The sequence below is a fragment of the Camarhynchus parvulus genome, chromosome 4A (assembly GCF_901933205.1).
Source record: "Camarhynchus parvulus chromosome 4A, STF_HiC, whole genome shotgun sequence".
Classification (NCBI taxonomy): domain Eukaryota; kingdom Metazoa; phylum Chordata; class Aves; order Passeriformes; family Thraupidae; genus Camarhynchus; species Camarhynchus parvulus.
This window is the reverse complement of record NC_044600.1, coordinates 3,800,970-3,816,824: the sequence shown is the minus strand read 5'-3', so window position 1 is coordinate 3,816,824 and position 15,855 is coordinate 3,800,970. Positions and strand designations below refer to the sequence as shown.

General features: G+C 40.3%; 1 protein-coding gene across 3 annotated transcripts in view; it reads left to right on the top strand.

Annotated features, from left to right (window-relative positions):
• Positions 1 to 15,855, top strand: part of DACH2 (dachshund family transcription factor 2) — a 242,103-nt gene that overhangs the window by 152,219 nt on the left and 74,029 nt on the right. For all 3 annotated transcript variants that reach the window (XM_030967999.1, XM_030968000.1, XM_030967998.1), the window contains exon 3: positions 5,028 to 5,159. In XM_030967999.1, coding sequence (XP_030823859.1) covers positions 5,028 to 5,159 — 132 coding nt within the window. The remainder of the gene's footprint in view (positions 1 to 5,027; positions 5,160 to 15,855) is intronic.

The following is a 15,855-nucleotide window of genomic DNA, read 5'->3' as shown; positions in this document are numbered from 1 at the left end:
TTTGGATCCATCTCCAAACTGCTTTAAGGCTTTGGGCATTTTACTGTTCTTATCCAAGAATTCAGTTTCATTGTCCTTTGTGTAGTGCTGGGGTTTGCCTCCCTATTTATCACTAAGCAGGGATGATTCATTTCAGCTGGAGAAGCCTTCACATCCCAGCCTGATTTTGAAAATTAATTAATTAATAAAATTTTGCAGGCATTCTGAAAATGTAAAGCATATTATATGTATTCCCTTATTAATTTTAATTAAAGTGAGTGTTCCTTTTCAGTCTTGGAAAGCCTAATTTGTTGGAGGTTTCAGGATTGTTTTCACTGTTGGCAATATGGTCTCTCATACTGACATTTCATAGTACCAGATATTTTATCATTGCTCTTTTAGCACAGCATGCTTGACCCATAGCAGCTTTGAATGCAAATAATAAACAAGCCAGTGCACAATGCTTGACTGTTATGCTGAAATAATATGGCACAGCTAAACTGGGTTTCATTTTTCCTTCTGAATATTATTAATTGCAATGTGTTGACTGTTAATTTAATTAAATGTTTTGTTTTAATATAAAACCATTTTTCAGTTCACTGACTCACCATTTCATTTAATTAATTGCAAACCTCAGGATTTGATTACTCATAGTTCTCCTTTAGTTAATTTACTTGTTCACAGTTTTGACAGAAAAGCTTTCAAACTAATATGAAGGAGAGGCGCAGTCTGACTAATCAGGAAACTGGAAAAAAATAGCTGTAGCTGGAGTATGAGATTAGCAGACACTTGGGGTCACCTGAAAAGCTCAGAGCCCTTGTATTTGCCATCAAAATCCAATTTTCAGTGACTGGGCAGTGCTTAAATGTTGCACCCAAGACAACAGCAGAATGTAGTTGAGTTTTGGATTCTTACCCAAACACCAGGAAGTATTTGCTAAGGAATAAATTGTGACATTACTGGGGGCAAGGGACACTGTCCCCTGCCCCCTGGAGCTGGGGGTGGCTCAGCACTGCCCTGTGGTGGGACACAGCAGCAACCTGGGCTGTGACTTTGGGCCGTGCAGGGAAAATGCTGCTTCTCCTGAAGGAATTCACTGAGGAATGACCTCCAGGAGTCTGTGATGGGGATATGAGAGTAAACAATTAATGACCTGCTGGGCTGGAGGAGCCTCTCTGGGCTCTGGGGTGCTGCAGGTCCCCTGGCTGTAGGAGCTGAGGATGTGCTCAGGGGGTGCAGAGCAGCCAAGGGCTCATCTCCAGCACCCCAAGCACTGGGGTCTGCCCAGGGCAGTGCAATTCCCTGTGGAGCCAGCTGGGAACAGCCCTAGTTTGGATCCAGAAAAACTTGGATCCAAATTTCATTTTGGAAATGGTTTGGTTCTTACACCTGATCTGTCTCTCCAGAATACAACTGCAGAATTTTCCTCCAATGCCGCCTGTGCCATGAAGTGTTGGTTTGTGCATCCTCGAAGGGTTATTTTGGTAAATATTTGGTTATTTATTATATAAATCCCTGTACTGTGCAGCAGAATTTGCCAGAGGGAGGGTGCAGTGTCCTGGCTGAGCTGGGCTCACAAAAAGCAGATCACAGATGGCAGCTGGAGGTTCTGCCGTGCCCACCAGGAGCTCCTGAGCAGTTGGGATCGGGTCCCTGTGCACAGAACGCAGCTCCCAGTGCCATGTCTGTCTCAGAGATCCCACCAGGAGCTGCTCCTGCCAGCCCAGGTTACTGGGGATACTGGGGGGCTGTGGGCAGCCTTGCCAGGAACCATCCTGACTGTGCCAGACCTCTCCTGTGCTGTGGTGCTGTGTGGGATGTCCCTGTTTGACAACAAATGTCCACAGTTTATTTCCTGGGCGTTCCCTGACTGATCACAGCTGGCAGAATTTAACTGAAGAAAGGAGAATTTAAAGTGTAAATGGGCAGGAAAAGCCAGAAGCTTTGAAGTGTGTAATCCAGCACGTGGGTTTTCCTAGCAATCCTTTTTTGGTTTGTTTAGGGGAAGTAGAGGGACAAATGTAAATGCTAGAGCAGTTCCCAGGGTATTTTTCAAAGTGAGGTGCTCTAAGTGAGATTCTGCTGCTGATAAGGATTCATCCAAGAGGATGGAAATGATTCTTCAGTTCTTTGTAGATCCTTAGATAAGTCAGTCAAAGAACAGCCCCCTTCTCCACAGCTAGCCCAAGCTGAGTCAATTATGGAAAGGAGTTTTATTAGTAGTTAAGTTAAATAATACCTCCAGTAACATTATCCATGCTGGTACCTAATTGAACATTGTGCCAGTGCTGCCTGGTTTGTTTTCTGAATCATTTCAATCAGCAGCACCCCCTTTCTGCTGAACCCATTTGCTTTAGCCTCAGTTTTATTGTGTCTCAGAGATGCTGAAGAATTACTACATTGTTTTTAAAGTGCCTCACACAAAGTATTTGACTTTCAGTTCTAGAAATTATATAGACTGGGGAGGAGTAAGTGAGTGAGGGAATAAAGACTTTGCAGACAGACTTTAGGGATAATCTCAGCTCTGTTTTCAGCCTTGTGCCTGGCTGTGCAGGACCTTGGTGCTCTCTGCACTGGGGCTGTGTTTTACTCTTGAAACTTCAGCTGCTGGAGTGGAGTGACTTTGGTGTGGCAGATGGCACAGCAGAGTTTTCTGATCCATCACTGTTTCTTGGCTGGTGTCCTTATGGCAGCTGTGTCTGGTTAGGGCGCTCAGAAATGCCTGACAATAATTACCTTGAATTTCTGCAGGCCGCATCGTGGTGATTTGGGGACTGTGTTTATTACTTTCTGTTTGTTCCATGCTACCTTTCTGCCTTCATTACACTTCTGGTACAACTCTTCAGTGGAAAATTTGGGGGAATTTTTCTTTTTTTTTTTTTTTTTTTTTTTTTTACACAGTGCCCTGGATAATTCTTTTCTCCTGTTGTTTCTCTGAACATTTTGCTAAAGATCTGAATTTTCTTCCATTCCCTATTTACCTCCTTATAAATAGTTTCTTTACCGTTCTACATATTTAATTAAATTTCATGGCTTCCAATCTATATCAAGAACCTGTATAAATACAGAGCCTGGTGAAAAACACTGGGATATTGGTTTATCAGTGCATCCCTGGGTACATGCAAATGATAAAATGTTGGAATAAAACACTTTGTGTTCCAACACTATATTTTTGTAACCATTAAAATGTATGTGCATTCTTTGCAAATGGAGTAAAAATAGAAAGTGAAAAGGTGCCTGGAAATCTTGAAAACAGTAAATTCCTCAGAACTGTGATGATGCTTAATTTTTTTTTACTTCCTGAAAATAATGTAAAACTCACTCAAAGAACAACCCCACTTCCTTTCCCTAAGAAAAAAAAAAGGTGAAAAAGTTTGCAGACTATTTCATCTTCTCCAGAAAGTGTGTGGAGAGTTTTATCATTGAAGATGTATTCTGTGATGGATTAAGTGAGAATGTCTGAGATAAAAACAGGAGTTTAAACATCAGGATTTTAAATCTTCTTGATGAACAACCTGTAGCATTTGTAAAAGAACTTTAAAGGGTGTTGAAAAAAAATTACAGCGTAGTGGTGTTTTGTGTGAAGTGAGGGCTGCATTAAATAACCCAAAAGACAAAAATATTGGTGATGATCAGAATATCTTTGCTGAACTTGCCCAAATTGCTGTATCCATGTGTGATGAAAGGTGTCCCTCTCCATGCAGTCCTGGATTGCTTCCTTTGTTAAATCTCTCTGAAATAATCAGAACTTTGTGCAGCCCTTTGGAGGAGCAGCAGAGCTAATCTGAATGTCAGACTGTTAGCAGCATTTAAAGGAGTGTTGTAATTTATGGATAAGGTGTGGAAATTATTCCTTCCCTTTAATCAGTATCTAAATCTCTCAGTAAGCAATGCTTTCCAGAGGCAGATTATTGAATTCTGGTTGCATGTATGATATTTTAGTGGGTTGCTAGAACAGGCACCACCACCAAAAAAATAATGGGTTTTAATAAATGCAATCAGTGATTTTGTGGAACTAGGTAGCAAATAATAAAAGCAAGTCCTGCTGTACTGAAGGGAAGAATAAACCCATTTAATCCATAATTGAGTGAATAAACAATTGTACCTGTAGAGATATTTTTGGCTTTGTGCCTGTATCTCTTGGATTTTCCTGCAGGAACCTCAGATTATTTTCAATCACATCTTGCCCAGAATAAAAGTAATTTGGTACTGTCTGGAAGAAAATTTGTTTCTTTATTTAGTGACCAAGCCCAAATGGTAAAACTTAAAAACTTCACACTTATGAAAAAGAGAAACTGGGAATCTGAATAATTTTTTAAAATCACTATAATTATGTAACCTGTAACCTGATGTTACTCTGCTTCTTCTCTTTTACCACTGGAAATTAATTGTGTTTTAGTAATTTGAAAATCCTTTACCAATATCTCCCTTAATTCTGGGAATTTCTGCTGGTCTTAATGGTCTCTTAAAAGTGGGATTAATTCTGTAATTATCCAAATTGTGTTTTTCTACACATTTCCAATGTAATGTTTTCATGTTACAATAATATTAATCCAAACGATCAAATTCCCAAAAGGACAAAAAATATTTGGATGCTTAATAGAACAATGAATGCTGTAGTATTACATGTTAATTTGCTTTGAACTGTTGAAATTAAGGAATACTGTATCTTACTCTGCATGTGGAAATTTTGTTGCAGCTAAATAAGTCAAGCAGAAAGTGATCAAAGTGACAAGGTGATCAAAGTGACGGGAAATTATATTTAAAAGTATAATCAAAAGGGATACCATTAAATAAATATTTCTTTGTGCTCTACATGTTAAAAAGAAAAATAAACATGAAAGATTTTTTTTTAAATTCTTAGAATGGTGTATTGAAGTGGCTTGACTTTAAAACAAAGATGGTGTTCAGGGATAGCATTACTCTACTGGACTAAGAATGACCATTGAATTTATGTGACTTTTTCTTACTGAAAAGGAATGTTCTGTTCACCTGCAGTGCCACATTGTACAATCTGACACTGCATATTGTTTATTTAAATTTTTCAGGTCTGACAGCAGCTGCCATGGCAGAGGCTATGAAGCTGCAGAAAATGAAACTTATGGCCATGAACAGCCTGCATGGAAGTGGGAGTCAAAATGGAACCGAGTCAGAAAATGAAGAGCTCAATTCTAATGCAGGTAAGGGATGCTGTGCCCTGGAGCTCTCAGCACCTGGGTCTCAAATTCTTGGGCTCTTGTATTTTGTAAGCTTTGCCCTACCAGTGCTAAATCAAAATTAGTGCTCTCACTCCTTCATATTCCTCCAGTTTTCCCAAGAGCTCACTTTTCTAATTGTTTGAAAAATACTGGTGAAGGATCATCATCATTAGGGTTGGACACAGAGCTTTTAAAGGGCCCCCTAAATACATCTGGAGTAACAAAAGATTTCTCCATTGGCTTTGACACTGTCTGGAGTTTTCCAGTAAGTGATGGAAAGTTTCCAAAAGGCCAGGCTGTGGGAACTCCCGAGTTCCACAGGTCTTTGGAGAAAGGTAAGGCAGGGAATGCTCCATCACCAATTTATGGCTTTTCTGCATTTTGTTCTTTCCTTGGATGGGTATTTGCAGAGCCCAGCTGTGCAGGGGGTTTGTGATAATCCTTGGCTGGGGCTGGAGTCACCTTGGCCAGGAGGCCCTGGCATGGAACACGTTCATGTGCTACATAAACATTAATATAGGTTTGAACTAAGCTCCCCAAGCTATATAAACATTAATACAGGTTTGAGCTAAGCTTCCCCTGTCCCAGCTCCCCAAAAACAGGGTTCAAAGGTGAAGTCAAAACGAATCCTTTGAAGAGGAAATCTTGGTTTATTCTGATGTCCTTCCAGGTGAATAGAAGAGATTTTCACTTGGTCAGTGTAGGGAACCTGGAACGAGACAGATCCATTTTGTCTCTGGTACCTCTCACAATAAGGGCGGTTTCCCTTGGCCTCACTTCTCATTGCATCCTGCACCTCTGCCCCTTGGGGAGCAGATTTTGTTGGTTTCCATTGCCAATTCAGGAGGAGAGGCTCAGTGATGCCCGTGGCATCCCCCTCTCCCTTTGGCATTCCCAGGCTCTGGAGGCAGAGCCTGCCTGCTGTGCTGCATGTGCATCCTCCCAGCAAAATGGTAATTTATTAGACCAATAAAGCAGCAGCTGGGAGGTCTTAGACTCATTTTCTAAAGGAATAACTTTGAATTCATGACAAATTATGCACAAAGCAGTCTTTCCAAAAGTGGTATTGCCTTTTGCTAATTTTGTGTACTCATCTGTATTTGAAGAAATCTGGCTTCTAACTCGTGCATTAAACCTTTCCCCAGCTTCCTGTTCTGTAGGGTGTGTATTTCTGATCCACCTCTCAGACCCTAATCAATTAGTGCACATTGAATTCAGATAAAAAAGCACTGAAAAACCCTATTTAGTGGTTGTAACTAAAATAGTTTGTATAAAGTTCAGAATGAATTCTGAAAGTTCACTGATTGCTAAGAAAAGGGACTGAAGATGGAATTACTACAGAAAAGTAAGGAAACTTCATACAGAAAAGATGTAGGGTTGGTGTGGGGGTTTTAAAAGCTGCTGTACAAAAGTTCAATTTGAATGCTCAAAGTTTTGTGTGTTGCCTGGTAGGGCAAAATTTGTGTACCTCATGTGGGGAGAATCTACATTGATGTGATTATTTTAGGTGCCACATGGAACAGGAAATTTTTTAGGGACTGTCACATCAGCCTTTGGACAGTGCATCGAGGGTGTGCAGTTCACAAGGGAGTTCTCTGTGGTTGAGCAATTCAGTGAGTTCTACAACCAGCTCAATGCCAATTTAAATATTTGGAAAAATTCCCACTGACTTTTGTTACAGTGGGACCCAAGAATAAGAGTGTGGTGGCAGTTCCATACAGATCTTTTCTCAATTCTTTCCCCTTTTCATTGCCTGGTACAGTAAAATTGCCAAGAGCAAATTTTCTGGCTTCAGTGCCAGTGTTGCTTGCAGAGCAATAGGTCCTTATCAGAAAGAACTGGTACTGATCCTATTAAAAATCACAATTTCCCCTCTTTCCAATATGTGCAACTTGAGTTTTGGGATAATTTTTGTAATGAGTGGATTCCTCCTTTATTGCTGGGTCACATTACAAAGATTTACATTGAGCAGGATGTGTCAAAAATGGAAAACCACTGTGAATAGAGTGAAAAAGGTGCATTTCACCAAATAAAATAAGTGAACAATTATCAAACACTCACTGCAGAAAACTCCTTGGTGTGGCATGAAGAGAGTGGGAATTTTGTTTAGAAGTTAAACACAGGTTGTAACTTTGATCTGCTGTGAAGGGAACACCAGGATAATTCTGTGTGCATGAAACCTTCACCAACTGTTTGCTTTGCTCTAGACTTACAGGTTAAATGACTATTAAAAATAAAATGAGGATGTGAAACGAAGAAGAAAATCGATTTTTGTTTTTTTTTTTTTACTAAAAAGAGGTAGAAAGGAACAGAGCAAAGGAGTCAGAAGCCTCATAAGTGAGAAAAACATTTTATTTTAGGAGAGAGACCTACAGTTTCTTTGATTTGAGGTTGTGTTTAATAGCTTCTGTAATGGCTGCAACATGACTCTGCATCTAGATTTCAGCATGAATAACAACCTGTTCGTGTTTCATTTAGCTCCAAATGAGAAATTCTGTGTTTTATTGTTTTAGGAAATTAGTCTGTGTACTATTGCTCCTGGAACTTTATAATTAATCACTAAAGGTTATGGCTGTGGAGAGTTTGTGGGAAATAGATGTCTGAATGATTATAATTGTAGCTGTCAAATCAGAAATATGGTTGTACAGAGCCGAGGACCTTTTGCTTCCTTTGATTTTTTTTTTCCTTTTTACAGTAACAAAGACTCCTAGAGTTGCAGTTTTACTTACAACAATTAAGTTGGGTTTTTACCTCAGTGTTACACATTAACTTCCTACAATGCCACTAAATATTTCACTTTTGGATATGTGCCTTCCTGCTCGTCCCACAGTCTGATAGATGAGAAGAATACTCTCTTTTTGCTGTTGTTGATTTTAAATTAAATATGTAATTGAGCAGTATTAAGTCCTGAAGCTTTATTGCCAGATTTTTTTGCAAGTGTGCCATTATATACAGGCCATTAGTATAATAAAAAAAAGTGTTGAGGATGTCTTGGCATATTCATCTCAATCCCCATCTGTACCTGGTGAAGTATGAAATAATTTTGGGTTTGCTTCCTACTGATGCCTAGCCTGTCACTTTTACAGTTTCTTCCTCTGTGCATCATTATGATGATGGAAACTTTTAAGAATTCTCTGTCTGAAGGCAGAATTTGTCCTGTCAGTTTAAAATCTGAACTCTTAACTCAATTTAACATGGCCAGTGACTAATTCCTCAGATATTATATTGTTCTCTAGCAAATTGCAGGTGTGGAATTGAACCTTACACATGTGTCTGAGGGACAGGGGGATAAATGTGCCATTTCTTTTCCTGCTTCTAATCCAGCTGGTGGTATTTTGCCATCAGGTCCTACCTACCTCCTTTTCATGATGTCACCTTAATCTCAGTACTGGTGGAGTTTGGTACTGGGATATTCTAAATAACTTAGTAAAAATAAATGCTGCAAGAGTTAAAACTGAAAATATAGGGGGAAAAATTCCCCGAAAAGTTTAGTTTGAAGATTTTTTTTTTAATTGAAGCAATGCTTTAGTTCACAATACTGTGAAGAATGCTGTTACACATTTGAACATTGATGTCCTCCTTCCACTCTCTCTGCAGAAGAGAAAGAGATTTTTTTGCACCTTCCTACTCATCATATGAAGTGTTGAAGCAAAACTTCTCTGGCAGTTGAAAATCTCCTCTCTAATGTGGCACTGGAGCCTCTCTGGCCCCACAGTCCAGCTGACCTGGGCTGGCTCCTCCTTGGGGCTTAGTGTCCCTCTCCATCCTGGGGTGGGATCTGGGCAGGAAGGCTGAATTTGGAGAACCAGGTCGTTTGGGACAAAAGTGGCTGGATATGGAGGAAATCCATCCCTCTGGAATCTCAAATTCCCAGTGACCATAAGTCTTTTGTGATCTGTTCCTCCTTCTTTGGCTCCTCCAGGTGAGTCCTTGGAGAGGACGCTTTCTGCTGGTGGCACCTGAGGGTTGCCAGGAGTGGTTGTGGCCTTTCTGCTCCTCTTGGGAAGTGGGGAAAGGCTGGAGGGAGCAGCTGGAGCTGACTCCTGCTCACCCCCAGCCCAGATCTGTTGTTCTGTAGAAACCAGATAAATAGAACAAAAGCTCTCTGGTTGCACAGAGGTGTTGAGGAAGATGAGCTCCTTCATCGTTGTGCAGAGCTGAAACCAGGTGAAGTGTGTTCTGGAAATTAACATGTCATTGCTTAGGGGGATCTGGAACTTAGCTGAAATCTGAGCTTTTCTTTTTAATGGCATGGCAGCAGGTGATGTGCACAAGTGTGAGATGGGATAGATGGTAGAACAGAGACTGGGTGATGCCACCTGGATGTCCCTCACGCTGCCTGAGCCAGGAGGGATCAGAGCATGGCAGTCGTGACAGGAGCTGTGTGTGCAGAGCCTCAGACCAGAGAATAAAGCAGGTATTTCCTTCTGGTGGCTTTTGGAGTTAGCATGCATGATTTAAGAAATGTGTTTTGCTTTCCCAGGAGAGATATCAAACAGTACTAAGTGTTTCAGTGGTATTTCCTTAGGAAGTCAAAATGTTATTCTGTGTGTAGAGGCTTGTTGCTTAATTTCCAGACAAGGAGCTAAGTTAGGCAGAAAAGAAAGGAAAAACACCCGAGCTTTTGGCATATGAGGATCAGGGAAAAAAGCTCTCTCGTAGCAAAAAAAAAAGTGTTATCTTTTTATCCTTCTTTCCCTTCAGTACCTGCCATGCAGTTTTCTCACAAATGCAAACATCCTTCACAATCTGTTTAAAAAACCACAAATACATCACTCGGAGGAATATTTAAGGAACCATCAGGAGGGAAAAAACTCATTGGTTTAATGGAATGCTGTCAAGGAAAATCAGCATCACAAACGACACAGGGGCAGAATTGATACTTTTGCACTGACATGTTAAAAGAAAATCCCATGCATTATTTAGAAAACCCAGAAATCTGTCAGCTGTATGATTGCCGAGTTAGCAGAAGCAGGAGGATGCTGCTCAAGTTGAAAAGAAACGCGTAGGCACAGATCCATATTGTAACCTTTCATGTTCTCCACCCACCATGAATACCCAGCTATTACACGGTCAGCATTTTTTAGTTTTTCTCTTTTAAAATTTTCAAGTGCTTGAAAAGTCAAAAGAGGTAGGTCTTTTCTCTAAAAAGCAGGATGCCAAGGCTGTTATTTTATTATAAGAATGTAAAAATGACAGGACCAGAGAACAGGTTTTTCTTAATCCTTGAGTACCAGGTAGATTTCATGAAGTAATTTTTCCTGTTGTTAAGGCAAGTATTTTTGTGTTACATGATCAGAGAGTTAAGCATTTTCTGAAATAGTTACGAATTTTCTTAAATTGTCCTTTGGCCAGGAGGGATATATGCAGTCTTGAAGCAAGAGAGAATTTAACATGTTTTGGGTTTTGTGCTGTCTCATCCAAAAACCAGACTTGACTTCAGCCCGAGCAGACACGTTACATTTTATCCTAAAAATCGAGACTGTGCTATTTTTGTGGGTAGTGCAAGTGCTGGTGATGGTGAGGATGAAGGTGGGAAGGTGAGGAGGCACACAGGGGATGCTTGGCCCCTGTTGTGGGGACAGGATCTGCACAGGGAGGTTTCACCCAGGGACATCACACCCAAAGGAGATTCAGGGCGTGGTGCCACTTAGTGATTTCAGGATGTGCTTCCATGCTTAGCCTTGGAGTTGTGCTTTTATGGAACTTTGTTGAACCCACATGGAAGTGATGGTGAAGTTTATTTGAGCTTTTTCAGTGAAAGTGGAGTGAAGGAACTCAAACATTCTCGTGACATGGGGGCTTTAAAAAGCTTTCCCCAGTGCTGCTTGTCAGGAAAGATCCATGCCTGGGGAGTGACAGGAGCAGAGAATTCCCTGTGGATGGTGTCAGTGATGCCTCCATGGGGACAGACACCGATAATCCTGGAGGAAGGGGTGGATGTGCTGTTGTATTTTTAAGATCCAACTCCTCAAGCATTAACCAGGAAGAGAAATGCTGTTTGTTTGGATCAGTTGTGCCTCGTTTGCACTGTGCTGTTTTCTCTCCTGTTCCTCCCTAATGGGCTCCCTCAGTTATCCCAAGAACCCAGTCTCCATGTGGGAAGCTTGGAAATAAGATGCAGATATCTATTTCTTTGGCAAATTGTGGTTTTTTGGAGAGCGAGTGTCAGTGGATATTTTGTGCTGTGTTACCCCATTTGGCAGGGTTTAGTACCAAGAATTTCAGGGGGCTTTAGTGAAGCTCAGTTTTAACTGAGTGCAAAAATGAATTTTTTATCTGCAAACTTACCTTAATGTCCCATTTTAAATACATTCTTAAGCAGTTACCTATTGAATGCGTGTGAATAATTTAACTGTATTTTTAAAGTATTCATTTAAATTTGAACATAAATACTTTATAGTAAGTGTAGATAATGATTCACACATAATTGTTGACACATCAGCTAATATTTATGTATTTGGATTGACTGACACCCATCTGAGAAATGTGAAGCAGCTCTGGCTTTAGTTTTAAAACTAATAAAGGAGATAAAAGTCCAGAAGAGTTTTGAAAACTCTTCTCTGTAACTGAGACATCTTTTTCTGAGAGAGGAATTCTCTTTTTCATACTTATCTTACACATGATGAAATTAACTGTGTTTATAACATCCTGAGCTATATGTAAACTGGTTTAAAGATCAACCAAATTTAGGTTTTATCCTTTTATTGGGTTCTTTTTAGAAAAGTTGTATTAACTCGTGAAGCTCTGGGTTGTGTGAATGCTTTTTGAGTGGGTAATTCCCAAGGGCATATTTTAAATGGAATCATGACAATTAGATATTAGATACTGCTAAGTGTTTACAAATGGAGAATATATATACACTTGTAAGTTTATTTCAGCAGTTAAACATCTCACATAATCTGTTTCCTTGGTATAGTTTGGTTGTTATTTTATTTGAAGTCAAAGAACTGTTGTTCCTTTTTCCCTTGGAATACTGAGGAAATACTGTTGTTCCTTTTTTTTTAATGAAGACAGGATTCCTTACTATGATTTCTAACTTTTGCTGGAACAAATCTATAGATTCATATCTATTAAAGATTCATATCTATTAAAAAACCCTGCCTACCACCAAACCAAATCCCCCTGGGTGCACATGGCGGGATCATAAACAACCTCTCCAGATTCTTGCCATATCTGCTGGCAGAACTAAGTGCAGCAAAAGATAAACTAATGACAAAATGTAAATGCTATGGCTAAACGGAGGAGAATTGAGAGCTTTCACATGTCTGTCACCTTTCAGATCCTTTACAAATTTATAGTCTCAGAGTGCAGAGGTCTAAATCTTCAAAGCTTGAAAAACAGAGGTGCAGCATGAACTAATCTTCATTTTTCCCCCTATCTTCTTACAGCAGCACTAATGGAAATGTATTTTGTTTAATGACTCTGAAATCCTGTTTGTAATTAGATGTGGGAATTGGTCTTACTTTGTAACAGATGATACTGGAATAATAATATGAGAGATGCTACGCTGAGACCACTATCCTCCTAAATCTATATCATTTTTCATTTTATTGACAGGAAATGTGTTCCTGGAACAAAGAGATTGATTTTAAAGAGTGGAAAAATAATGTCTAGTAAAAACTCGAATGAAAACATTTTAGCATTACTTTAATTGTATCACAAGAGTATATTAACCCTTCGGCTGTATTTTTAATTTTAGTAAACAATCTTCTTACAGTCGTTGCTTTGTCACTGGCACAATCTTTGAATGAATGCACCAAAAGGTAAAGAACTTTAATTAATGATGGGGTGCATACAATTAAAATGCACATCATATTTCAGAAGGATTATTCAAAATAATTAATTTTGTCTGTTAAAACACTTTTCCAGTTGTAAATGAAGTGATTAGGAATGGGCACAGAAGATGTGAGTGAGGGCTGAGCTCACACAGTCCCTTCAGAGTATTGCTGTCTTTACTAGGTCTTGGTGTCATAAATCATTTTGGCCTCTCTGGAGCCAAGGCTACATTTTTTCCTTGGTTATAATTCTCGTTTTTGTTGGTAGTAGCTGAAATCTGTGCCCCTACCAATGTGCAGAAGGAAAGCAGGTGGCTCCAAAGTGTTCCCATTAAGACAAGGTCTCGTGTTCATCTGCAAGGCTCAGGGCTCCACAGCACTGTGGGGACTGATACTGGTCAGAAACGCACCAAATTTAGGACTTTCTGTATAAAATTTTATGAAGAGCAAGGCAGATTGGATGCCCCACACTTGAAAAGGAAAAGCATTGCAGCTGAGATGTTTTAGTAGGGTCCTGTGGCTGCTGAAGGACACGGTGTGGAGAGGGTTGTCCCTGCAGTCACAAGGTGAGGAGGCACCTCACCTGGGGTCAGGAAGGCAAGGGAGGGGAAGGGCATGATCCAGCTCTACCCCTCTGAAATGCATCTTGAATTTTATGTTGAAACATCCTTGGAAAAAGTAAAATCAGAGCCAGGAGCAGGCAGCATCCATGGGTGACCAGCAGAGCTCTGGTAGTGTGGGTGCCAGGAGTGCCCAGGGATTTGCAGCATTTCCACAGTGCAAGGATAGGGAAATACCATATGCCAGATACTTTTTTCCTTTCCCCAGGTCCTTGTACGTACTCTTGTTTCCACAAAATCTCATCTGCTGATCATTTTGCACAAAGTAACATGTTCAAACTCTGTTGGTTTAATTTCCCATTGCAGGGTGTAAGGATGTAAGGAATCCTGTAAAGAATTCCAGTAAAAGCAAGTATTAGTGATAGTTCCCTTTGTTAACAGTAGTGAGTCCACTTCAGTCTCACGTTAATGATATTTTGACAATAGAAAGTACTTCAATATTTTAATTACATTGTAAAGTCTGGAACATTCCTGTTCTTGTTAAGGCACATATAGGTTAGGATGAAAACTGGCATATTACCTTTGATGTGGGCCACATGCTGAGAGCCCCCCAAAGGATGTCACTGACAGTGATACAGCTGCCAACAGCAGGAGCCTCATGAATGACAATTTTAATCAGATTTTTTTTAAAAAGTCCTCTAACATACAGTTAATTTATTTTTGAGGCAAGAAATGTTTGTGGTGTGATTATTTGGAATATTTTCTTACTGAAAGGAGTAGCATTAATCCCCCCCAAAATTTTCAGGCCGTGGGTTTGTAGTTAAGGATTCAGCACTAGATTTGTGCGGCGTGCCCTGAGCTGACATTTCTGCAGCTGAGATTTGGTAGCAGTTTTCCTTGCAACAGTTGGTGCTGTTGAAATGTCTGGCTGATCTGTGAATTTGATGAGACAGAAGTCACCCTGGTCTCCAGTAATTCTGCCTCTCCTTGCACCCACAGAGTACAAGGCATCCCTTAGTTGTGGAGCAGGGGCTGTGTGGGTAAGCAGGACACACATAGATCAGAGCCCTACTACTTTTTATAGAATACCTTGGCTCTCTTCAGCACTTAGATTCAAGTTTTATTTTCCTTTAATGAAGTTTTGATCTGTGAGAAAATCAGGATTATGCATTTATTTCTGTGATTTTACAGTAAGCATCTGACAGTTTTGCATAATAGGTTATGCTTTCTGCTCCATATTCTGTTTAAAAAAAGCTGGAATCCAAAGCTGTGAGTGACATTTTGGTAGAATTTTAGCAAGTACAGTCATTACCAAATTAAAAATAGATACAGGTGGGTAGTCTGTGTTTTTAGCTCCTTTTAAAAAAACCCAACCCTTGACTGTATACAAGAGCAGCAGTTTATCAGATCATTATAGTTACAATTAGGAAAGACCAGCAATGTTGTCTCAGACCAAGAGTAAATTTACCTTTATCCACCAGAGGCTTTAATTTCCATGGCTGTGACATCTTTTCCTCAAATGAAATTCTTACTCTTAATTTTTTAGAAGTCAAGGAGAAGAAAATGTTACTGGCACCGTATAATTGAAGCTGCTAATTTGTCCATAATCTAAAGGAAAAACACTTGGACTTTTAATACAAGTTTCAAGTGCTTTATTATTTTGGAAATCCAACCAATGTTATGCTACCTGGTACCTAACTAATATGCATTTATTGGCCAGTTGTGTGTAGAGGAAGGTTCCACAGTGCAGGGCAGTGCTGCTGCTGTGGGTGGGCACTGCAGGCTGTGCCTGCAGGCTGTGGGTCACACCTGGCTCAGGTGGAAGGGTGGTTCAGGACATTTCACCCTGCAGGATGGCTCAGGTGGAAGGGTGGTTCAGGACATTTCACCCTGCAGGATGGCTCAGGTGGAAGGGTGGTTCAGGACAGTTCCACCCTGCAGGATGGCTCAGGTGGAAGGGTGGTTCAGGACAGTTCCACCCTGCAGGATGGCTCTGACTCTGGCTCTGGTCTCTTGCTGCACTTTGTGGTGTTCAGGATTATCAAACCCAGTGCCTGCAGACTTGTTTCCTTACCATACTCCAACTCTGCCAGCCTCATGTCTGACTGACAGTTGTCCAGCTAATTTTAGAAATTCCATAGGCTTCTGATCATGGTAATTTTTCCTAATGTTTCCCTAAGTCTTCCTTGTTAAAAGTCTTTGGTTGCTGCATCTTGTCCTGTTCACTGTGGGTGCAGACAACAATTTATTCCTCTTTATGACTGAGCATGTTCTTTATCTAGAGAAGACAATCAGTGAGCTCCTGCCTGTTGTCCCTTCCCTCCAGTGACCAACCTGCTG